Below are 26,049 nucleotides of genomic sequence, written 5' to 3'. Positions count from 1 at the left end.
TCTTATTTGTCCCGTATGTAAAGTTGAGGTACGCCTCAGAATAGCCATTTGTATTTGGGTTCAGATTATCTTCTAAGATAATCCGTTTGAGAATATAGTCTTATATTTATACTTACTTTTCTTATTTTGTGTTTGTTTCTAGATATACAGTAATGTTTAACTAATCCTTTCCCATGATTTTTGCATATGGATTTTGAAATTAGCTATTGCAATTGCTTGTAATTGAAACCTTGTACGTGATCAATTCAGATTTTTTTTATTAAAGCCTGAAAAATTCCCCCTTTCTCTTTGTTCTCTGTACATTTTAAACTAATACAGTTTTTAAAAAGAAGAAAGGAGATAATAACTAAAATTATCAGGTAATGGGAGCACCTTTCCTGTCAAGCTGAGTTGCCATCCTATATACCAGCTGCGGGTAACTTCTGGCCTGCAGATATAATTAGCCTGGCAGACCATCCCTCTTGCCTGGTAAAGCCATCTCATTCCCAAGATCCCCTACACCTGATGTCAGCTGATTGGTGATGCCTGTAAAGTCCTGTGCTTTTGCAAGGACCCCATGATTGCTAGTCCTTGCAAAAAGCAAAGAACTTTGCAGGTGCCAACAACTAGCTGACTGGAGGTGCTTGCAAAGACACAGGGCTTGGTAAATGCCAACAACCAGCTGATTGTCAGTGCCTGTGACTCGCTGTGCCTTCACCTGTGATATCAGATCATTGATAAGTAGCCCTACCCAGCTCCCTACTCCTGCTACATATTAATAGCGAACTCAATTCTCCATGTACATTTCCTGATGCAGCCCAAACAGCACCATCTGCACAGAAGGAGACCTGCAAGATCACTTAGATCAGGAACTGCCAAACTGTGGTCTGCAGACAACAGCTAGCCTGCAGTTGTCTCCCTCCTTATTTATAACCTGGCCCTGGCTGTAAGCTTCCTCCTGCTTTTTTGTCTCAGTGTTGCCCCTGTGGAATACTGAGTTCTACGGAGAGGAAAATGGGGACAAAACTAGAATGAGTTGGCTCCATCAGCCATTGGCTCTGGCTCCGCCTACTGTTGGGCTCTCTGTCTTCCACCTAACCAGTCCCAATGAGCACCAGCCACCACTGGCAGACACCCAGCTGTTCCCCTCTTTGCCCCTGGCTCCCATAAATGTAGTTCTTCCTGGAAAGCTTTGCCACAGAAGTGCGGAAATTAAATGCAAATGTAACATGTTTGAAAGCTAGATTTGCTTTCACAGTCAGTGTTCGTATTTGATGAATATGTAGATTGCTTTTGGTAATAATGCCATAGCTAAATACATAATTTGAATGATTGGAAATAGCCTTCGTCAATACTTTGATGTGGCCGTACACACACATACACACAAACAATTTTTCTTGTTTAAGAGTGCCCAAAGAGCAGATGATCTGCTATGAGATCACAAATGTACATCATTTCCAGCAGGGCACATTTGCATGACTAATATGCTAACTACATCCGCTTTTCCTATAGTGAATAAATCTCAGAGGCCCTGAAGAAAAGCTATGTGATCAAAACTGCCTAAGACCGAAAATAGCTCTTCTTCATGTCACTGTTTTTAACACCAGATTTTCCTTCCCTATGCTCAGCCTGTGTTTGCATGCAAGCTTACTGTTTTTGAGTAGGATGGAGATTAAAAAGAGGGGGGGCGATGCGGGGGGGGGTGTGACTGGAGGAAGATGCTTGAGTCCCAGTTTTCAATGACAGGTGGTGGAGTTAATGGAGCCGAAAGATTATACAACTGTATCAGTGGAAGAGACTCGGAGAACTCTTAATTCATCCTTTGGCTTTGAAGCCAGAGGTTCTTCCATAATTAAACATCCTACTCAGATTATGCCTTATATGGAAATGCAGCCTAATAGCTTCCTATAGGGAACACCTAAAATCCATGAAGTACAGCATTGGACCCTAGGTCCCTGGCTTTAGTGTGGAAAGGGACTCACATCTGCGCCCCCCCCCCCCACATTTAAGTTTTTGGGCTACATTGCAGTCATGAAATGCAGGAGGAAATTTAGCTTTGGAGGGCAGGCATATGTCTCAGGCAGGACGGCACTGCCCCTTACAGCTGTCCACCGCTCCCTGGGGAAGGCTGTTCCTCTCGCTTTTGTCAGGCCTCATCTTGATCAGAAACAAATGCATGTCTGGGGCTGCAGTGGGTGGCAGGGGGCAGCTGCTCCCAATGAAAGCTTTCTGCCCCCTGTGCATTGCCACCTGCAGGAGGCCACTTGAAAGATGAAAACCTGTTTGAGGACGGCAGCATGTGTGCGATCAAAAGCCAAGCAGCATTGAGAGCAGGGGTGAAGTTTTCCTGTGCTATGCGCAGGCACCTCCAGAGGTAGCTCCACTGTCTCTCTTTGCTGCCCAAGATGCTCCCTGCGCCGCCCCAGCCCTGTTACATAACCACATTGCACAACCTGATATGCGCCTTTCTCTAGCGCTGCCAGGACGAATCGGGTGAGACAAGCTAATTCTCTGTGCTCTGTGTCGCTGTCAGAACAAATCCCTAGCAATGCTGATTCAGGGTGGGAGTGGGCTGTGATTTCCACACCAGTCGCCTTCTTAGGCTGTTATGAAAGGAAATGACAAGAGTCTTTCTCACAACAGCCTCTGTGCGCCTTAGCTCTGGGTGGCAGCTGAAAGGCCTCTCCTGTCATCATAACCCCAGAGTCTAGCAGTGACCAGGAGAGCCAGAGACTTAACAGGGTCTCCCATACATCTGAGTTCATTGGCTCCATCATAAGCTTGTCATCGACCCCAACTCAAATTCTTAGGAATGTAGATGAAATAGTCAAGAAGTATCAATATATACTGTATTTTTCAGTGTATAAGACACACCTATATATAAGACAACTCCTATTCTTTTGAACCCCGAATTATGAAATCGGGTCAGAGCCTGAACCCAAGCCTGGGCTGCCCACTCCAGAGCCTGAGCCCAAACCCCTGTGCATTCACCATCTGTGTAGAAAACAACCCCCCGTTTTTGATTATTATTTTTTAGCAAAAAAATGGTCTTATACGTGGAAAAATATGGTACTCAACATTGATTAATCATCAGTCACCATTACCAGAACTCATAAAATGGAAACAAAAAATATTATTAAACACAGAGGTACCTCATTGACAAAGAAGGTGCACTCTGTGCATGCCCAGGCCCTTTATTTCTGAGGCTCAAGTTCCTAATTAATTTTTTCACACTATACCATATAAGCTTCTTTCCCACTCCTAGGCCCCTTCTGACCCCTTTCAACCCCTATATCTTCATTTATCCCCTGCACAGTCCCATCGATCTCAGAGGGACAATACTGATCACATTGCAAAACCCCTGGCTACAATCTCATCAGTTAGGGTTGCAGGAGAAAACTGCCCTACTCACCTGATACAATCTGGGTGGATTGTGACCTGTAAATTAACAGTCCACTTCAGCATCTAAAATCCAGTGGATTCCATTATGAGTTTAAAGGCTGCATGCTGTCTCCCTGCTCTGTCCCCATTCCCTTTAAAACAGTGTATGCAGCTTCCCACACTCTCTGTGGCTACTGCATGGGACTCCTTGCCACTGTGCACATTTAACAAGCACAGAGCAAGGCTGTGTGCACACTATACATTTAAAGCACAGGACTTCCAAAGAATTCTGGGAACTGTAGTTTGTTACAGGTGCTTGAGTTGCAATTCCACAAGGGATAAACTACACTTCCCATAATTCTTTGGGGGAAGTTATACAGGGTCAGCCATGCTTTTTTTTCTGTACAGTTCCCATCGCTCCCAAAGAACGAAGTAAGCGCACAGCACTCGGATCACTTCATAAGTTCTTTTAAATGTGTACTTCCCTGTAGATTTTAAAGGATTTTCTATTGAAAATACTTTCCTTGTTTAGGATCACTCTGGCTTGTGTGATTCAGAGCTCTGGCCTAAGCCCTGATGGGAAGCAGCCTTCACCAGGCAAGCTGCTCTGTTAGCACAGTCAGTGAGAGGGTGACAGAGTTGTGGGCAAGGTGAGCTCATGACAGCTGCCTCTTGGCATCCCATCACACCGTGCAGAAAGGAGGAAGAGGCCTTGTAGGGTGAAAACAGGAGATGGAAAACAGGAGGCGGGCGTGGACTGACCCAAACCAAGATCCTTCCTGGTGTGCCACAGCAGTCTGATGAATATTGCTCCTCTTTAGCGACTCTTCCACAGAAAGAACGAGGCTGTCAGCACATTACTGCTTACTCAGGCTCCAGTGTGTTCCCACTGCTGGGATCTGAAGCCAAGTACCCAGTTTCTTGAGAAATGCTGCTGAATGATGGCCTTCCCTCAAACCAGCTTCCATCCAATTTGAAAATGTTAAGCTGTGGTTATGCTGAGCTGTGTACATTTTAGGTGGCTGTTGCACATGCGCAGATGACAGCACATGCGCAGATGATGGCCTCATTGAATAAGAGTTGGAGGGTGCAGATATGGGGAAGCAAATTATTTCATTTGTTTTATTACATTTCTATCCCTTTTCCTCAAGGTGGTGTACATGGTTCTCTCCCTCCTCATTTAACCCAACAAAAACCCTGCAAGGTATGTTAGTCTGAGAGGCAGTGACTGGCCCAAGCTCATCCAGGGAGCCTCATGGCCAAGTGGGCATTTGATGCCTGGTCTCCCAGGTCCCAGTCCAACACTCTAACCACTACACCACACTGGCTTTAGAAATGCAGCAGGGGGCAGCCTCTCTGTGCTTTCAGCTGGCAACACATACATGTCCAGAGTGTGGCCTTATATTGCCAACAGATCATCCAGATCCAGCTCTTTTGTATGTGTGATGGGCACCGTGGTTTACACCTTACATTTTAAGCACTTAGTTTCCTCCCCAATTGCAGCTTCCTCCCTCCCCAGGCTACAATTCCCAGCACCCTTACCAAACTACAGCTCCTAGGATTCACTGGGGAAAGTCATGGTGCTTTAAATGTGCGGTGAGCTTCCGTCGTTCGGTCCCAGCTCCTGCCCACCTAGCAGTTCGAAAGCACCCTTAAGTGCAAGTAGATAAATAGGTACCGCATTCTAGCGGGAAGGTAAACGGCGTTCCGTGTGCTGCGCTGGTGCCGGTTCGCCGGAGCAGCTTCGTCATGCTGGCCACGTGACTCGGAAGTGTCTGCGGACAGCGCTGGCTCCCGGCCTCTAGAGTGAGATGAGCGCACAACCCTAGAGTCTATCAAGACTGGCCTGTACGGGCAGGGGTACCTTTACCTTTAAACATGCTTTACACGTATGCTGTGCATGTGACGTGAGCCAGCTTCGATGTTTTTATGAGAGTTATTAAGGCCAGGGCCCAAGTCTAGGGCCCTCACAGCCCGGGGGCCTCCAAATGCATGCCAGGCTGAGGATAGGGGCAACGTGGCAACAAATGAACAAGACATCATTGTGTGGCAAGGAAGTGCTCCAAAGTACCAGTCAGCACAACATTCCTCCTTCTTTGTTTTTCAAAAACCCTTTCCCCAACCTCCACACTGAAAAACTGTTTTTAGGGAGGAAAGATGAAGGAACCTGCTTCTTTCCCATCGCTGCCTGCTAAGCTTGGGGGGGGGGGAGAGCGAGTGAGCAACCAGGGCATCTGTGTGTGGGGTTGGAAAGACAGCATCTACATTGCCTAGCTAGGGCAGTGCTGGTGGACGAAGTGGGGCAGGGGGAGCAGCAGAGCATGGAGGGGGCACCACTGTCCCCTGAGAACCTGCAAGAGCCAAAGGGCACCGGAAGGCTTCGATTTCAAGCATCCTGTGCTAACTAGCTATGCAAAGAGGCTGGACATGACTGTGGGAAAGTTGGTTCTTCAGCCTGTGTTGCATAAGCTGCTTGATCATTCTTAAGAGGGAGGCAGCAGCAACCTGTGTTCTCTGTGTTCGCCTTTTCATCACCAACAGAGGCTCACAGCAACCACCACGCAGAGCCACAGATGTCACAGCAAGACTTTGCTGCACCCAGCCAAAAGTGGACCGTTCTCGTTGCTGGAGATCGGTTCCCTGTTATGATCAAACAGCCCCCTTTATTCAGCAAAGAATAATTTGGATCACATTCTGGGTTCTGTCACCATTGCTGTGTGGAAAAGTAATTTTGTTTTCAGATCCAGGATGTCAATCCACTAGCACACAATTTGCTTTCGACATTTATCTACAGGTTGGGTTAAGCACCAAAGGCTTTGAAAGAAGGACTCAGTTCATGTGTGAAACTGGGCAACTGCTGTGTACAAAATGGTTCTCTCTTCCAGAGAATCAGCCTGCGGTTTTGGTGATCCAAAATGATATGCAAACCGAAACACAGCCACACTCCAAGGTTTGTACTTTCCAAATTTTGCAATGCCTTTCTCCAGCCAAGTGATGTGTACAAAAACGCATCTACTATGGGAAAGTGTGCATAACAATGCATATATATTAGTGGATATAAAATACAAAAGTGCATTATTCTGGGGAAAACTGCTTTGCAAAAATGTGTATATTAGGCAAAATTGCATAGAAAAATATGTACATTAGAAGAAATGCATAATGCTGATGAACTTTAAAGAGCGCTTTTGAGACAAAAAATTGCAAACTGGCGGGAAATGTGGATAACTGAAGATTGGAAAAATTAAAAAATGGATGGAAACTGAACTTGACAGATTTGCCTATCTCTCCCCCTAACCATATAACCTGAGTGGCTATTGAGAAGGGTCCTTTGCTCTGTCCTGTGATCCCACTGTCTCCTCCCTCCTTGTAAAAATAAAGAGTCCAAGCAAAATGAATTTCATATAAACATGTTATGAAGCTCAAGTTTCCAATTCAACAGAGTTCAAACAAACGAAAATCAACGCAGGCACTTTTGACAGACACAAGAGGGACATTAGGGCTGTGCACTTTCTGAAATTGCACCGGGGCTGGAGAAGGCAACACGGTGGAGGTAAACTAGGTCTTGGTTTTTGCTGTCTCGGGCATACAGTAAACACAGGAGGGTCATTCAAGCATTCGGGAAGATCCACCATATGTGGTGGGTCACACCTTGTACCAGACAGGGTTAGGTATACCTGACACTCACATTCATCAGCAAGACTCAAAGGTGGCACTCTTAGCTACTTTCCCCATTAAGTCCAAAATTAAAGTGCATACACGATATGCAAGAGTGCTGCTTGGAAAGTGCTCCGAAGCAATCTGGCAAGTACTTCATGTGTTGCAGGTTCAAGCCTTGCTATTGAACTCAAGGGTTCTGGGATGCAGCCTTATCTTAATTAAGCTTAATTGGCTTATCTTAATTAAGGCCTTCCTGCTGAGAGGCATTAACACTTTTGGGGCTCACACGCCCCCAGGTGCATTCTTGGTACAAGGCATCCCTTCCCTATGATGGTATCACTAGAAGTTCTTTTCTTAGCCTGCAGGCCAGCTGAAGAGGAGTTTCCATCTCACACAGAAGTATAACTACGGCTAATGCCCACTTCTCCATGATTAAAGGAGTTGTGAGGGCCAGCAGATATTATTTCAAGACATATTTAAGGACCAGGATCTCCATTTTGTAGAAATCAAAGTCGCAATTGCTTCCCTACACTGTCTTTGCTACATTTGGCCTATTGTAACTGTATAGAGAGATTCACTATGCCCCAAAGAGATTGCATTACTGTTTGGGTACAATTAAAAAGAAGAAAAGCCTACAGAGGCACCAAGAGGAATCAATCTGAAAGATGATGATAGTTCTGAGAACATCTGTGAAATAACTGGTATATATATAAAAAAGCATTCAGAGAGAGATGCTTCTACACAGCACTGAACTTCTCCAACCTGGGATAATCTTCATTCTAGTGTCTATGGTGAGCTGTAAACCACTAGGCCCAATCCTTCATTCACTTGATGCCACTATTTGGCTGACATTTTTTGTCCTGTTCAGAAATGTTTCACAACTCCAAAATAAGCACTCTTCTAATTTTGTATGGCAAAGGATGCCGTCAAAGGGGGAATTCAACCCAAACGTGCTATGTTGTGGTCAAGCTCTCTTTCATTTCAGAAAGACTTTGTGCAAGAGAACTTCCTCAAGGATGGGTCCCCAAAGTGACAACCCTTATTTCTATTCCTCCAAAAAATCACAGAGGAACAGACAGATCAGCCCAAAAGATGGAAGCATTTCTGATCAACTCTCTGTAGTCCTGGAGGGATCAGGAGCATGTTTAGGGAACTCTTGTAGCAGCAGCAAGAAGAAACCCACCATGAAGTTGATAGCAGGTGCTGTGTCTGGACAGTGACTGATTTTTAGAACGTGCTCCTCCCAGCTTCATAAGTTGGGGGAAACAGAGACTGGCCAAAAGCACTTGAGAGAGATAAGTTCGTTCCCCCAGGTCTAGAGGCTGGACTTCTGCAAAGGGCTGTCCGGAACTACAGAATCACCAACGCCTTCCAGAAGACTATCCCACTGATCAAAATCTTCTTTCAGCTCTAGGGAAGGATGAAAAGAAATGGGGATTAGCCTAGGAAGATGATTATTGCACATGATGTAACTGCTGGCAAGGCTCCGCTACAAGCATTAAAAGGAAGAACACCACTGGATCCATTAGTACCCAGAGGAAATGGCAATTCTTTAAAACCCTCCCAGCTCGCTGGAACAACCACCACCTTCCTCCAAAGGCACGGTCCATAAACACCACCACCACATTGACTTACGGAGGTGTTTCTGCAGGAAGGCAAGAGAGGCCTGGCTGGTGATGTCAAGGCCCTGGTAGGGGTCGATGGTGCCTCTGGTTCTGAAGACTTTGTTCACGAGGTTCCCCGCAAGGAAGGTGAAATCCGTCTGACTCTGGTGGACTGTACCCCTGAGAAGTGGACACAAGCACTTTGACAATGCTCTTTTCATGAACATATGCATTTGTATGCACACACTGCCCTAGTATATGCATTTTTGCACACAAAAGTTGGCAGGAAAACTGCAGCACAAAATTCAGAGAAGTGCCCATTTCGAAGGATGAGGCCACTTCGGAAAGGGCAGATTAGGTACATTCGCCTTTAAATGCAAACTGAATCAAACTTCTCCCCCAGCCCTAGGTCTGATCCACCAGGCCCCTTCTTTAAAGGGAAAATGCCACGTTTATTTAACTGCTGGTTAAAAAATAGTTTCCTACGAATTTGACCTCCAAATCCCAAATGAACTTTGCACAGCTTAAGTTTGTTGAGTGTACCAACAGCTGGAAACTGCAGCAAAAGCTTCATTCTAGCTGATTACCTTTATGCTCTAGAAATTCCCAAATATTATAGCAGAGCTTTCACTTAGACCTACTTTAACCATTTAGCACTTGCCATACTGGTAAATGTGTAACCAGTGTGTCTGCCCTTGTCAATTGGGCATCAAAATGGCTGAGCGTGCATAACTATACTGTTCATACTATAAAGACATTTGCTCCTTATATATTACACCCATTCAAATTAATTTCTCAGGAAGAGCTGATAATTTTTACACCTCCCTCCTCTTCCTGTCAAGACACCCCTAATGAAATTACTACCAAAATGGCAAAATTCTGTGCATCAGAATGCATGACTAGGAACCGGATCTTCTTACTCAGTAATCCATCCTAAGTATACCAGTGAACCACACACACACACACACACACACACACACACACACACGTCTTAGATTTTGGGCTGGGCTGTTAATTTTTCATAGTCTGCTGGCTCGTAAATTGCTAATTGCATGTGTTTGATTGTAATTTAGTGGCTGATCTGTGACTGCAATAATAAAGAACTGAACAGTTTAAGTATGAATCAAGGCGGCATGTCATTTCTGATGGCTGATCCTATCTTGGTTCTTTTGGGACTCCGCACTCCTCTTTTATGTTTTATTATCCTTTCCTTGTGCTTTTGCAAACTGGTTTTCATCTCTTTTTCTGCTTATCATCTCAACCCTCCCCTGTCTGTCTCATTCCTCCTCCTCGCTTCCTCTATGCGCCACAGCCGCTTCAGATTGCAAACCTGCAATCATTTACTCCCTGTGTAGAGCTGTATTATGACAAAGCTCTGATCACACCAGTTGAGCAAGTCCAGACCTTCAGACTTACAGGATGGTTATAACCTTGGTTTCCTTGCTCACAGCACTGATCTTTTTCATTTTGGCCACGCTCTCCGCAGTCTGGAAGGACTCAGTGTTGACAAAAAGCACTGGCTTGGTCACTTTCGGGTAGACAGAGTTCTCCAAAGGGAACATCCAGGCATCGAGGGCAACAGCACACCTGCAGGGGGAGATAAAACCAGGTAACCAAGGCCTTGGATTCCCACCAGGCAGCGTGTTACTAGAAGGACGTCCCCAGCTACCGCTCTGAAGTTTTTAAAAATAGGCTGCCCCAAAGTCTCCCAGGCAGCCTCTAGAGCAGTGTTTTTCAGTGTGCCGCGAGATGTTGCCTGGTGTGCTGTGGGAAAAATTGAAAAATTCGAAAGATTTTTTAAAAAAAATATTCAAATTTTCGCCCACTAGGCGGGCGCCGGACTGTGTCCTGGGTATGGGTGGGGTGGGGTTTTTGACCCCACCCTCGGCCAGCAGGGGCGCCGATTGGCGCTCCTCAGGGGGACACCCTCCACTTTTCTGATGTCCGGGCTGTGATTGGTCCAGACTCCAGCCTGGACCTATCACAGTAGGACATCATCTTCCGACTTCCTTCCTGCCCAAGCACAGTGTGCGCAGCAGCGGAGAGAAGAAGACGTCGCAACTCGAGTCACCAGGAGGACTGGAGAAGTTGTCATTTTATTTCTCTTCAGTCTCCACTGAATGCCTTGACTGGGTTAGGGACCCTTATAGCTCAGCATCAGTTGGTGGAAAGGACATGACTTTACAGGAGCAGGAGGAACTAACTGAACTGAGACAAAATTGTGGTTTCAAGCTAAGATTTGCTGATCTACCTTTGGACAGTTTTTGGTTGGATTCTGCCAAGGAGTTCCCCCTTCTGGCAAACAAAGCTATTTTGACATTGCTCCCATTTTCCACTACATATCTGTGTGAGATGAGCTTTTCAAGCATGATTGCTATAAAAACTAAATACAGAGAGAGACTGAGAGCTGTTGACGAAGAGCTACATGTGTGTCTTTCTTCGATTCCAGCCAGAATATCAGCTTTGTGTTCAGCCAAACAGGCCCAGGTTGCGCACTGAATAAAGTATTTTACAATTTTTCATATTTCTGTTTACTTACTATTTCATAATAAAGTAATTATAAAATACTTTCTTTGTGTTTATTTGATTCCTATTCAAGAGAATTACTTTATATATAGTCAATATAGGCACAGAGTTAATTTTTTTAACATTTTCTAATGGTGGTGTGCCTCGTGATTTTTTTCATGAAACAAGTGTGCCTTTGCCCAAAAAAGGTTGAAAAACACTGCTCTAGAGCATACTCACTTAAACTGGGCTTCTTTAACAAGAGCCAGCACAGCCGTCGTTCCTCCAAAAGAGTGGCCCATGACAGAGACTTTGGACAAATCCACGTTGTCCTGGAATGGAAGGAAAGGGAAGGAAACCTCTGAAAGTTGAAGCCACTCCCCAGAGATTTCATTCTTCAACAAACTATCACCAAGGAATGCTAAGAGAGTCGTGGCTACAAGGTATGGGGAGATTGTATGTTCAATGAACTGTAGGATCTCCTGAATCGATTGTTGCCTGAATTGGTTTAAAAATACGACACCATCTCTTTTGACTCAAATAGTACAAACAATCCCTAAAAAGCCCCAAGTTTTTAAACGTTAGCACTGTCCAACCTGTTTAATGAATCAAAACGCAGAACTGAGCTAACAAAAGTGTCACAATTACCGAAAAGGTTTTTTGAAAGCCAGGGCTTCCACCAACCAGCAAAAGGAGGCATTCCCGGGGGGGGGGTCCCCACCAGAAAAGGGCCCGCCCCTAGTTGAGTTTGGTTGGTCAGTTTAGCAGGATTCAGTATGAACCCCTTTCTGATCATGAAGGGGCTTGCATTGAAACCCCTGCTGAAATGAAGTTCTCCCTCCTCTGTTTTAGTAGAACCTTGCTGCCTGCAAAGTGCTTTGAAGTCCTGACCCTGGGACTTCAAAGCACCATATCGCCTGATGTCATTGCGGCACCAGGTGACTGACAGGTGGTGGCCCTGCCCACCTGCCAAATATGTTCCATGCGGCCACTCCTGATAAGGATCTGGCCTGTGCAGCCAAAGAAGGTTCCACCCCCCTGCTTCATAAGGTTCCTTGGTGGCTTTCTGCAGAAGCCACTGCTGGCAGGTCTTGCAGGAAGCAGGGTACGTGATGCAACAGCTTCTGCAGGGCTGGTAACGTGAATGAGGCTTGCTAAATATCAGGAGGAGGAAAGCAAGAAGGGACTAGGAGAGGACACAGAAGGATTTCGCTTTTTCAAGAGAAACAAAAAAAGGAGAGGCAGCAACAAAATGCTTTGGAGAGCCTTTCTTTTGTTTCTTTCTGCTGATTCTGCTCCCACGTGGCCAAGATGTACCTTTTGAGAAAAGCAAAACAGGGTCTGGCTCCCCCTGGTGACCAAAGGATACAATCACAGGGAGGCCTCAGGAGGAGGAAGACAGATGGGAGGGTGGGTGCGAGTGAGGCCAGGCTGTTAACAGAAGCAGCCTGAGGTTGCTTGCGTGAATCATCTCCATGTATACCCCGCAATGTTTTACACAGTGGTGGCAGCTGCCTATTGGGACTGGGAGGGCAGAAGGCAGGGAAGCCAACGGAATGTAGAGCCAGAGCAAAGTAATTCTCATTGTCTTCCCTTCCTCCTCCCTGCTGAGTTCTATAAGGACAACACTGAGGCTAAGGAGAAGGAAGCTGACAGCCGAGGACACCCCCAGGTGGAATTTAAAAGGACAGGTGGGGGGGACGACTGGCTGGAGGTAGACAGAGGTTGTTGGGACAGTGTCCCCTCTGCCCTAATGGACTAGCCCACAGTAGTTTTACAGGTGCACATAGGCACTCATAAAGTAACATGCTTCACCCTTCCTGTTTTCACATCAAGGATTGCTGCCCCAGCCACAGGGAAGGGACGTAGCTCAGCTCAGTGGCAGAGCATCTGTGGTGTGTTCTGCAGGTCTCAGATTCAATCCTTGTCAACTCTAGGCAGGAAAAGTCCCCTGCCTGAAATGCGGGAGAGATGCTGCCAGTCAGTGTCAACAATACTGAGCTAGATGGAGCAATGGTCTGACTCAGCTTCCAGCATCCCCTTCTCTCTCCTGCCTGCTGCTACTATGTTTGCTTATTCTGCAGTGGTATGCCTTGTATTGACTTCTGAAGCAAGGTGAATTGGTACAACTGCCTCTAGTTCAGAGATCCATTAAAAGCACCCCGCAACACATGCCACACACACACACACACACACACAGAGAGAGAGAGAGAGAGGGAGAGAGAGAGAGAGAGAGAGAGAGAGAGAGAGAAGTGGAAGAGATAACAGGTTAGATTTAAAAGATTATGGGGGGAAATTTTAAAGTTCTTAATCTAGCACTGAAATGACATTGATGTAGATGGCAGGTGGGTCTCTTGGGGGAGAGCGTTCTACAAATGGGATGCTGCTAGGGAGAAAGAATAGCAGCTCCCAGAATCCCCAGCAATACACACTGGTTTCTCAGCACACAAAGCTGACATTGAAAAGATTTGAGAGCTACTTATGGGGACCTAGATTCAAATATCTTCTCTGCCATGAACACAGAGCAACCAGCCTCAGTCCTCCCTTCTGTAAAATGGAAACAATGGCAATCTACCTTAAGCAGCTGTGAACACAAACTTCAGCTGTGGCACAGAAATTAATAGCAGCAGTTATTTAGAATTAAGCGCTATTTGCTCTCTGGCAAGCCATTAAGTAAGGTATATGGTTGCCTCACATCACATGACAGACCAGAAGAGCGCAATGTGTTTTACCTTCAGCACAGACAGATCAAAATCTGTGCGCAAGAGGTTGACGACATCCTTGCCGCTATCGATGCTCCGGATCAACTTAAGTCCTCGTATGCATTCGTTTGCTCTTTGATGAAGCTGCAACAACAAGAAGAAGGTCTATGGTTAATCCTCTTGTTCGTTAGCTGGCTTTAATGAGGTTAAGCCCTATTTAAAAGTGCTTGTGTGAAAACAGAAAAGAAGTCGAAAGCCTGACATCCAGGCTTGTTGCTTAACTGTTACTAATAAATCACAATTTGTAAATCATAGGGCAAACCTTGCTTACAGTTTGTGATTAGTCTGGAACAGGGATCAGGGATCAAATTCACACTTTCTGAAACAATACACAAACTGAAACGCAGCCATCCTTTGAGATCTGAACTCCTCCAAATTTTACAATGCAAAATTGAAAATGAAAATAAAAAACATAAAAAGCAGAGAGAAGAGCGCCCAGAGACATGTCAAATGTCCCTGACAAAGAACCAAATGTCAGCCACAAAAATTCTACTATGGCTTTTTATTATTTATTTATGCAGGGTCATATTTTAAACAATTTTCAAAAGATGACAAGTCTAACCACCCTTTTCTTCAAGCAACCAGAAACCTGCAAGGATGGAAAGAAGCTTCCACACCCTTGGGGCCACCACTGTGAAGGCCTTGCCTCTGACAGCCCACGTTCTAACTTCCCCTACTGATAGAGTAGACTCAAGATATAGATCAATGTTCTGTTAACCTTTCTTGGATTTTTGGGCACGGGCATGGAGGAGTGGTAAACTACCTTAAATGACTTTGATCACAGCAGCTGATAAGACCTTGAAAACACTCATCTCTTTGTGATCCAAGTTCAGCCAACAGTGAGGAGCATGTACCTCTCCTGATGTTGTCGAACTTCCATCAGACAACATGGCCAATTTTCAGGCATGATGGGATTTAGAGTCCAGTAACATCTGGAGGGTGCCACCCCTGCTTTGAAAAACACAATCTTTGTGCCAAGTTCAAGCTGCAAGGGCACACAGAGAGGTGCTCAAACATATTTTTTTAAAAAAAGAAGTACTACAAAATCTTTTTGGACTGGTTGCTAGCAGGGGAGTCTGCCAAGGGATATTAAGATTTTAATATTTATTCTTCTTTGCACCATAGAGGAGTTGACTAAGAACAAAACAAATGTGTGTGTGTTTAAATCAGAGCATACCTGTGGGTTTCGGAAGCGAAACTCCTTCTGACCTTTCGGCACCCCTTGATACGAGAGCCATTCTTCCCGTATCTGAGCCTCAGGGAAGTCTGGCGTTTCAGGATCCAACTTGCAAAAGTAAGTGGCAGAGGCAGAATGGTCTCTGGGGAAAAACAAACCAAGTACAGACAGTCAGGCAAAGAAGACGGGTCCAGTTCAGCACCTCAAATTTTCCAGAGTCCCAGTTGGAACCAAGATTGTAGGAATGTATTTTAGTCCCACAGGATTATTTCACACACTTGCTCTTTTAGATACCAATTTCCCTTTCATACTGCTGGAATTGTGGGAACAGATGCTTACTAACCGTGGATGAATCCAGCAAATGCACACGTGAGTGAGGTGGGCAACTGCAGCATATCAGAGTCATACCAAAGCACACAAACAATGGGATGTCTTCCTGTTCTAAAGGGATTCCACCTCTCACCTGTGCTCAAGCGCCATCACCACAAAACCACGGGAAGCCATTTCAACACAGATGGCAGAGTACACAGTTCTGGAAATTGAAACAGTGAAGATAACGTTACAAATAGTGGAAAACCCCTGTAATTCCTCTGGATTTTTGTTTTGTTTCGTTCAGCAACATCTAGAATGCCACAGGAAGTGTGTGGGAACTTTTGATCCTTCAGTTGTTGTTGAACGACAACTCCTCCCAGACCCAGCAAGCGTGGCCAATGGCAAGGGATGATGGGCATTGTAGTTTAGCAGCATCCAGAGGACCAAAGGTCCCAACACCTGGGCTATAGATCAGCCAGTCCTGAACCAAAGTGTGTCTGCTCCTGAACCTCAAAATAAAAATTAATCTACCTGTATGCTATCTATCTCTGTCCAGGAGACAGAGATGACATTCTTCAAGATGCACAATACAATACATTTCTCTGAACATAACTGCTCTGCTGGAAAACATTCAAAGGTGTGATGATGACCCAGATCAGAAATTGGCATTCTACACCCCTCAGTAAGCTTTGGGTCACCTGAAATCACACCTTCAGAGGAGTATATTCTACAAAATATTGATTCGCATGCAGCCCTGAGTCCAGAACACTAAAACCTGGCACCCCTCCCCTCCATGCTCCTTCAGACCACCTTTACACTGTACATTTAAAGCCTGATGACACCACTTTAAACAGTCATAGCGCCCATAAAATAATCCTGGGAAGTGTAGTTTGTTGGGGGGGGGGTTAAAGGTGTTAGGATACTCCTATTCCCCTCATAGAGGTACAATTCACAGTGTGGTTTAACAAAATCAATCCTTTTTCCCAGGGACCTTTGGGAATTGTAGCTCTGTGAGGGGAATAGGTGTCTCCTAACAACCCCCAGCACCTTTAACAAACTACAACTCCCAGAATTCTTTGGGAAAAGTCACGAGTGTTTAAAATGGTATCACAGTGTATGGTATGAAACCGACTGTAGTAGCCTCGCTGTTGCTCAGCCTCCCTCCAAAGAAAAACACGACTTCTATGGTTCCTTGCAGCTTCCTACATAGAAATCCTGTTTACAATGGTAGTGTAAACGGGCTGTCAGTTTGGGAGGGGAATTAAACACAAGATCACAGCTAACACTAAAAGCGCTTTAAAAAGCAACAACCATTCACCCAAGGTCTAATGCAAGATGTGTCTGGGCTCATGTGAACTAAGCCGTTCTAGTCGATATTTATCCCTTGGTGCTTTCTAATGAGCTCTCAAGGATTTGTGGGAAGACTGGACGGCAGAGAGCGGGTTTTTCACATCTAAGGCATCTTTCCAATCCCTCTTGAAATAGATCCAAACCTGTTGGCAGTTTTAGTGCCCCATAAGCAGCTAGAGGACTGCTCTTGTTCCAGATGATTGTGCCCAAAAATGCCACTCAGACAAGGAACACTGCCTGTTTTAAGAACTCCAGGAATGCTAAAGATTGTGACGCACGTTGCATACTCTGAAGTGCCAAAGAAATGCCAGGTATAGTGGTACTTCGGGTTAAGAACTTAATTTGTTTCAGAGGTCCGTTCTTAACCTGAGGTACCACTTTAGCTAATGGGGCCTCCCGCTGCTGCCAGCGCATGATTTCTGTTCTCATCCTGAAGCAAAGTTCTTAACCCAAGGTACTATTTCTGGGTTAGCAGAGTCTGTAACCTGAAGTGTCTGTAACCCGAGGTACCACTGTATATTGCAACAGGCTAATGCAGTGACCTCTTGGTCATAATCCATTGTTTTTCCCAGCATTACTGTCCTTTGCTGAAAGGCCAGCTCCATTGGGCCTCCCCCCCCCTACAGTCACCCAGTAGCAGCCGTTCCGGCCTAAAGGCCCTTCTAGACTTGGGTGTGTTTTTCTGGAGGTGTATCTCGCAACATGTCATTGATGCAATACAACACTGTATTAGTGGTGGATTTACGTATACTGTACCAGACAAGCCACGTATCATCATTCACTTTATCATTTGCACTGTCCATTTTATCAGTCCACATGAGGTCTTGAAAAGATGAAGGAAATGTAAGCAGAAAAAACTTACCGAAAGGCTCCTAATCCGTGGGAGAATATGATCAACGGATACTTGTGGGAACATGGTTTAAAAGGAGCATCCCAGCTCACAGGGATCTTGCACGAACCTGTGGAAATCAATGGTCACATATGAATGTTCCAAGGCCTTGTTATGCAGCAAGTGGTCAGTGCTTCACTATCTCAATTATGCTACGCTACCCAAGAAAACCTTTCACTCTCTCATTTTTTCTTAGTGGTTTCTTGAAGTTCAGAATTGTTTCAGATACAAAAGGCACAACCCTTTTGCATTCCCTGCAAGGTGCACATCGCAGGTTAGCAGCATCTACTGGGCGTAGTTCTTGCTTGTACTGGTGGCACAAGTTAAGTAAATTTAAGACACTGGATTGACTGATCTTATGCCTCTCTTCCAACAGATGCTTTTACTGCACTATATATTTAAAGCACATGACTCCTTCCCCCCAAAATCATGGGAACTGTAGTTTACCCCCTACAATTCCTGGCACCCATAGCAAACTAAAGCTCCCAGGATTCTAAGTGCTTTAAACATATGGTGCAGATGTGATGTTACTTCAAATTGTTGCAAGCCAGCAACTGTTGCATTTGGGAGGTGGGGGAATTCCAGTTCATTCTGCTGAGCAGCAAGCTTCTGCCCCAAAGTCCTGCCCTGATGGTACCACTGGTCTGAGCAAATTTCAAGATCTTAAGGGTTACAGGTAGAAGAAGGGCACAAAAGCAGCACTACAGTGGTGCCTCGCAAGACAAAATTAATTCGTTCTGCGAGTTTTGTCGTCTTGCGATTTTTTTCGTCTTGCGAAGCACGGTGTCGGGAAAGTTTTGGAAAAGCTTCAAAAATCACCAAAGTCTTTAAAAACCTCAAAAAAGGCTACCACACCGCGTTCTATGAATTGCTCCTCGAAGTCAAGTCGCAACTGTATTAACGGTGTTAAGAAAAAGGAAACAAACTTGCAAGACGTTTCCGTCTTGCGAAGCAAGCCCATAGCGAAAATTGTCTTGCGAAGCAGCTCAAAAAACAAAAAACCCTTTCGTCTAGCGAGTTTTTTGTCTTGCGAGGCATTCGTCTTGCGAGGTACCACTGTACTGCACCAAGATGCTGGCAGCCAGCAAACCCCTTACCGAAAGTCACGCTAAGCAGTGGGGCACACCATTTCCTGTTCATGTTCAAGTAGTCGGAGATTCCATAGTAGTACTCATAGCGAGGGATCCAAAAGGGCTGTTCTGCCCCATCCTGCTGGATGCAGGGGTAAAATAAGCGGAAGAAGAGGCCCTGAGGAAGAGAAAAGAGATTGTAGCGTAAACTCAAGTGCCTGCCTGGAGAAGGAGGACTCCACACTTTCTCCCACCACCACCTTTTTCTTCATTAAAGTCTGTAGGAATGAGGTACGGTTGTCTCCTTTGCGCTTACTGAAATTAATCCAAGTTACAGCACAGGACTTGTTACCAGAGCCCTCACTGGCACTGGGAAGTATCTGGGGGCAACCAGAACAAAGATGGGAAAAGTTAAAACTGTACTTGGATTTGTTTTGATGGCTGCAGATCTATTCATCTCTAGATACTGGAAATATGTGGAGGGCCTTTCTATAGAGGCGTGGTATAAAAAGGTATGTTTTTGGCAAGTTTCAGAGAAGTTGATCACTAAAGTGTGATTATTTAGGGGACAAATAAAATAAAAACAAATTTGGCCTGACTTCATTGATTATACAGTATAGCAAAATCAGAAGAGCCCAACAGAATACTGGTATTGTTTGCATTTATATGGGACCAATAATCTCAGCTACTTCTCTTCAGAGTCTGGATACATTTGATGAGTATAACAAGTTAAAATTTATTAACGTTTCTGCGAAGCAACAGATAACCATCTTATGATTATTTTTTATTTAATTCATATTTGTAGGTAGCATTAACATTTGTATTGCGGAAAGCATGGGAGGGGTGTCAGGGCGCTATTGTCAACAAAAAATAACTATCAGATGTGTGCCTTCATGGGTTGGGGGTGCCTAGGACAAGGGGAAATCTAGCTATCTGTAACCACATACATTTTGTTTTGTTTTAAAAAGTTAATTTTGAAAATTAAAAAGCCTGTTCTCCTAATCCCACCTTTTCTGTGAAGCTTTGGGCACAGCCTCCCAGTTCCCATCCTATGCCCTAATGTAATTCAGTCAGTACAAAAGGGGGAGGAAACCTTCTCAGCCTGAGGGCCACATTCCATCCTAGGCAGCCCTCTGGGGGCCACATGACAGTGGAGGATGACTCCAGAGGTAAAAATGTGCCAGGCATATGGATATTTTGCACAGAACAGTAGGCTTGTTTCAACATACAAATCTCTTCCTCTCCTTTATCTAAGTAAGCAAGAGGCACTACAGTATCCGGGTTCAGAGGACACTTTCCTGTCACCGCAGGGAGTGACGCAAGGCCAGTGAGGGGCTGTGGCTTGTGGAGAATGCCAAGGGTCAAACCAAGAGGCTGGGAGGGCTGCATCTGCACCCCTGGATCTGCGATTCCCCACCCCCTGCTACACAAGAGAGCATGCCAGAGCTATGCCCTCTTACTTTGGAAGGAATAGATCAGGAATGTTCTCCTTGTCATATGTTCAATAATATGTTGGAGGCACAGGAGTAGATCAGGCTGCGTTTGTTTCCTGCAAGTTGGTCACCTTGTTAGATGACATCCAGATTATTCATTTTCCCTCTGTGCCCAACCCTGTCTCCCCCCCACCCGAAAGAACCTTAGCTGGCTTTCCTGGTGACAGTGAGTCACCAAAACAAAACACCAGAGAGACCAACGATACCAGCAGAGGGCACCCTCTGGATAGTTTCACCACCACCTGAAGTGCAAAGGGTAGCCGGGGTGTCCGGGAAGCTACCTTCCCTGGGGCAGCCCCTAAGTTGTGGAATCCCCCTCCCCACAGAGGCAAGGCTGCCACCTTTATTATGTGGTCATCCATACTAGGCTATGAAGCTCAAGAGGTGACCTTGGGCCTGTCACTGCCTCTTGGCCTAACCTACCTCACAGGGTTTTTGTGGGGAATGCCACCTTGAGTTCCTCAGAGAAAAGGTGGGCTAGAAATGTGACATACACATTTTTTAAGAACCCACCCTATTTTCTCTGCCCTGAAAATTGTTTGAACTGATTTAAAAATATTTTAAATTAAGAATTGTAACCTGCCATGGGGACGTCATGGTGGAGGGTGAGAAAAACAACAATCTAATAAACAAATAAAAACAATAAAGGAAAGATACAAAACCACTAGTTGCCCAATTCATACGACTGCTGTGTTAGAATATGCTCTCTCTCCAACCAGCCTTTTTTTTGAAGGGGGAAGGAATGGGAAATAATTGGTGTGACATAACTGGGGGTTCCCAAGCTGTGGTCTGTAAACCACCAGCCGCCCCTGAGCTTCGCGCCTGTGAAGGACACTGGCGATCAGAATCCTACAGAGTCTGTACGTACTTGTAACGCAATAAAATACAATGTAAGGAATGCAGCAAAGCAATAAAAAAATCACACAGCAAGCTAGCACAGCGCATTACAATGACTACCACAGGCAGGGGGACGGATACATTATGTGGCCCGCCAAGATCCCCAGCTACTTTCAAGTAGGGAGAATAGAAAAAAAATGCCACAAGACGCAGGTCGGCGGACCCTCCAAGCTGACAGGCTGGGCCAGCCTCACTTCTGCCCCCATCCCCGCCCCAGCAAATCACTGTACCTTTGGCGTCTGCCCCACCATGACATCCGTGCAGCCCACCGGGAAGGCTCCCTTCCCACGAGGCAACCCCAGGGACTGGCTGACCCCCATGCTCTCCTGCTGCTTCGCTCTCAGCGTGAGCCGAAAAAGACGGATCCGCGGGCGCCCCTTATTTGAGAAAGACGCCAGCGGGCAGTTTCATTTCCTCCTTCGGTTCCTGCTGCGCCTCGAGAGGCGAATCTGACGCTCGGCTTGCGCATTGGCCGGCATGGCGCGCCCCTTGCCTCCGAGGCGCGGTGGGAGGAGACGGGAGACCGGGAGGCGGGAGGAGGAGGCGGGACCCGAGTTGGGCTCTGTATTGTTTTGCTTCTAAAGTTGGGAGAGAAACGGCTTAAGGCACAGAAGTCGAGAAAGCTGAAGGATCCCTTGCCCCTTCACGCTTCCCAAGCCTGCTTTGTTGCGCTCAGTCGGTAGAGCATGAGACTCTTCTTAAGCTCAGGGTTCTGGGTTCAAACCCCACGTTGGGCGAAATGGGGTTGGACTAGATGACCCTCCCGGTCCCCTTCAACTCTACCATTCTATGATTTGTCCAGGAAGGGCGATTTCTTCCGAAGGGGGATCTGTCACGTTTCAGGATCCTCTTACGCCTGCCCTCCTCTCCGTCACGCGCGCCTTGCGACACAGCCCTTGGTTTGTTTTTCTGGCGTCCTTGGGCGCAGCCTCGTCACAGTTTTTGCGAAAGACAGAAGGAAGGGGGACTCTTTCTCAACAGTATTACGCTGAACTCGGGGTCAGATCTGTCGATTTGTGTTTTCTTGTTTGTTTGTTTGTTTGTTTGTTTACTTATTCGAAGCGTTTGCACCCCGCTTCAGCCAAAGGCTGCCAGAGTGGCTGGCATACAGTACAATCAGTTAAAACTAGATAGTCTCTGCCCGCACATGCTTACAAGCTGACATTACTTCAGTCTTCAGTTCAGCTCTCCACATCCAATTGAGGGTTTTTTGTAAAATGCTCGTGGGAATTTATCAAGCTTTTATTGTTATTTAGCTTTTTATGTACCGCTATGTCATAAAAAAAAATCAAAGCAGTTTACAACAAAATCTACATAGCAATAAAAATTGTGTAAAAAAAGAAAGAAACATAAACCCTCAACTCACTATTATGGAAATGTGTTTTCTTTAATTGTTTACTCTGACCATGAAAAGTTTTTAGCCAGTGTTTAAAGGCATTTTGGTGCATATCTCTCCTCGTGGAATTTTGTCTAGTATGCCAATTATTTCAAGCAATTTTCTCTAATAAAAAGGCTTTAATTTTTTAATTTTTTTTGCCAATATCTGCATTTTTCATGCACATTTTATAGGGTAGGATAACTCTGGTAAAAGTCAGATAAGTGCAGATTTCCTGTGAGAATTTAAAGCAAAGTGAATTCTTTTCTCCAGCAGATAGGTGAATCAGCATGATAATGGAAAGTTTCACCTGTTGAGTTACTGCCTGCACTTAATCTGCACAGCATGCACTGCCAGAATGCAGGGGTGCAGCTGGGGAGCACAGATACATTAATCTTGCAGCCTAAGTGTCAAACATTGGAGCACATCCTGCAGCTGCACTTATTTGGCCTGCAGGATATCAACTTTCACGCTCTAATGCTTTTTAATGTGTTATTTTACTATTCTGAAAATTATAGGATAGGGGAGCTAAGTGTGTATTGCTCACTGGAAAATGTACAGATCTGTGGTTTGTGATTGTTTTTTTAAGTGTTCTTAGTGTCAGGGGAATGTGCTAGTTGGATTTTCCATAAATCTGATGAAGAGATTTTCACAATCATGTATTATTATCATTATATGGTTTTTCCCTTGTCTGTGTTTTCCTCTCATCACCATCCTTGTCGCTACCTCTAACAGCAAACTCAGGCCATGAGTGCCAACAGGATTGTTGCCAAAATGGGGCCACTGAGAATCAAGGAGGAGGTATCAGTAGGTACATGTATTGGACATGCAACAGTATGGCTAAAGCCGACTAGCCAAGAGAGGGATGGGATGCTGCTTAGCAACCAGACATGAATCGCACTGAGGTAGCACATGCTCTGACTGGCTGTGTACTTCTGAGGGAGTTTTCCTCTGTATGTTTGGTTGAATGTCTTCCTGCCAAACCGAGAAAGACAAAACCTCTGTTTCTATCTCCTCAAATTATATACCGCTTTTGTTCAGTTTCCTTAATAAGGTGTTATCAGATTTATTTTTTTCTGTGGACTCAGTCTGTGTTATTTAAGTGTTATTGCTAATAAGGAGGTCATACTATATTGGTGCTGGAGGAGACTCTTGAGAGTCCCATGGACTGCAAGAAGATCAAACCTATCCATTCTGAAGGAAATCAGCCCTGAGTGCTCACTGGAAGGACAGATCGTGAAGCTGAGGCTCCAATACTTTGGCCACCTCATGAGAAGAGAAGACTCCCTGGAAAAGACCCTGATGTTGGGAAAGATGGAGGGCACAAGGAGAAGGGGATGACAGAGGACGAGATGGTTGGATAGTGTCTTTGAAGCTACAAACATGAGTCTGACCAAACTGCGGGAGGCAGTGGAAGACAGAAGTGCCTGGCGTGCTCTGGTCCATGGGGTCACGAAGAGTCAGACACGACTAAACAACAACAACAACTATATTGGAGGGGGGAGCCAAGGGACAACCCCTTCTCTAAATAACTTGTTGAGGAGGAATGGGCATGTTTAGCAGTCATGGAAGGAGCATCTGGAAGTGCTCTTTTTGAATTGCTTTATTACTTATAGCTAGGTTGAGGAACCTGGGGCCCTCACAGGTGTTGTTTGTTTGGGGCGGAAAATAGAGGCAGTGATGTAAACTGGCCTGCTTGAATTCTTTACCATTTATATTGTCCTGGATGACAGCATGGTTGGTTGGTTGGTTGGTTGGTTGGTTGGCTGGCTATATGGAACCCTGAACAGGAGCACTACTGTTGTGGGGGGTGAGGCTACACTGCAACATTTTGTTGCAAGCCCTACTTGTCAACCCTAACTTTTTGCCTGCAGTGCAAAGCAGGAATGTGCAGTCCAGCAGAGGGTGCCACTTAACCATTCAGTAGCAACCACTCCTCCTGTCTTTAACTTGCTTCCAAGGGAGCATCAAATGGATTGAATGGAGCTGAAGAAGAGCTGCTGAAGGAAACCTTTCAAAGCAGAACAGAGGGGCCTGTGCGCCCTCCAAATGCTGTTGGACTCCATCTCCCATCAGCCCCAGCAAGCACAGTCAATAGTCAGGGATGATGGGAGCTGTAGGCTGGCACCACCAGGAAGGCTCCTGCTTGCCAGTTTCCCATAACCAGCTGGTTGGCCGCTGTGGGAACAGGATGCTGAACTTGATGAGCCATTGGCCTGATCCAGCAGCCTCTTCTTACACTCTCCTTTAATGGCAGTTTGATCTGCAGAAGCAGACAGGTGATCATATCTAGGAGAGACATGTGGTGCTGTCATAATAATAATAATAATAATATAATTTATTATTTATACCCCACCCATTTGGCTGGGTTTCCCCAGCCACTCTGGCCGGCTTCCAACTGAATATATAAGAGTGCTGTTAATTCTCCTTAAGTTGATATAAAACTTTCCCCTCGCAGGGTGCAGCTGCAGAATACTCATGACTGTCTTCTCTCTGTTGCTGTGCAGACTAACACATAGTGCTGGCCTCTATCAGAAGCTCCAATTACAGCATTCTTTGTGGAGAAGGATTGTTGGAGACAAAACTGTAAAGAAACTGAATCCTGAAGTTGTAGGGCTTTGACAACTTCAGACCTCTCTGGGCTCGGAGAGAGAAGCCAATCTGAAGCAACTGTGTATAAGAATGCCCAGGAAAGGAATACCAAGACCACCTTTGTCTGCAGGTGTATATAACACACTGTGTCTAAGTCTTGATCATTTGCCTTGACGTATAAACGAAACAAGGAATTTGGGCCATTTAAAGTATTATCATTAGTCTGTCATGGAATGTTTTGAATGAGAAAAAATATTTTAGGTAATGTCATCTTAACTGCTGCCATACATCATGGCAATGTTGTCTTTTCTGGTTACGTATCTTAGATGTGAACTCAGAAATAACAGGTGAATAATCTAGCTTTTCCAATACAGTGGTACCAGACGCTTCAGGTTACAGACGCTTCAGGTTACAGACGCTTCAGGTTACAGACTCCACTAACCCCAAAATAGTACCTCAGGTTAAGAACTTTGCTTCAGGATGAGAACAGAAATCGCGCGGCAGCAGCATGGCAGCAGCAGGAGGCCCCATTAGCTAAAGTGGTACCTCAGGTTAAGAACAGTTTCAGATTAAGAACGGACCTCCAGAACGAATTAAGTTCTTAGCCCGAGGTACCACTGTATAGAAATGTCTTTGGGAATTAAAATACCAAGATACTGAAAATGCAAAGTACAAATTTTGAGTCCAGATACTTTTCGTAGGTTTAGTAACATGTTGGGAGGAGTGTGAATGCAGAGTAATTCCGTCTTGCTATAATTTACAGCAAATCCCGATGCCTGACCAGAGCCTGCAATTTCTGACATAATTACAGGTACAGACTTAGCTGGATTGGAAGTCATGAGAGTTACATCACTGGCAAAAATAATAATTATATGTTTTTGACCATTAATAGTGACACCTGATAGTCAGTCTTATACACACAGTTACTTTCAGTTCCCTTGATTCTTTGTGGGTGAAATGGGTGAAAGAGTGCTTGAAAAGTAAGGTGCAGATGTGGCCAATGCCT

General features: G+C 45.3%; 1 protein-coding gene across 1 annotated transcript; it reads right to left on the bottom strand.

The window, feature by feature from the left end:
• Positions 1-6,751: 6,751 nt before the first annotated feature.
• PAFAH2 (platelet activating factor acetylhydrolase 2) lies at positions 6,752-21,879 on the bottom strand. The gene is made up of 10 exons (XM_081016821.1): positions 21,307-21,879; positions 18,714-18,864; positions 17,590-17,686; positions 15,529-15,597; positions 15,066-15,207; positions 13,859-13,972; positions 11,367-11,458; positions 10,038-10,208; positions 8,653-8,801; positions 6,752-8,427 (listed from the first exon to the last, which is right to left on the bottom strand). Exons 1-10 carry the CDS (start codon positions 21,394-21,396, stop codon positions 8,333-8,335), a joined length of 1,170 nt encoding a protein of 389 aa, XP_080872947.1. The 5' UTR covers positions 21,397-21,879; the 3' UTR covers positions 6,752-8,332.
• Between the last annotated feature and the right edge of the window lie 4,170 nt (positions 21,880-26,049).

This window comes from Podarcis pityusensis (genome assembly GCF_964106645.2).
Source record: "Podarcis pityusensis genome assembly, chromosome: 8".
Taxonomy (NCBI): domain Eukaryota; kingdom Metazoa; phylum Chordata; class Lepidosauria; order Squamata; family Lacertidae; genus Podarcis; species Podarcis pityusensis.
The sequence above is the reverse complement of the archived record's forward strand: the minus strand, read 5'-3'. Positions and strand labels throughout refer to the sequence as shown.

What these genes read in the sequence shown, in the direction of transcription:
- PAFAH2 (XM_081016821.1), bottom strand. Translation starts at nt 21,396, where the DNA reads ATGGGGGTCAGCCAGTCCCTGGGGTTGCCTCGTGGGAAGGGAGCCTTC. An exon ending in GTGATGGCGCTTGAGCACAG is followed by an intron (nt 15,208 to 15,528) that starts GTGAGAGGTGGA and finishes GTTTTTCCCCAG; the next exon opens with AGACCATTCTGCCTCTGCCA. An exon ending in ACCAAGGTTATAACCATCCT is followed by an intron (nt 8,802 to 10,037) that starts GTAAGTCTGAAG and finishes TCCACTTCTCAG; the next exon opens with GGGTACAGTCCACCAGAGTC.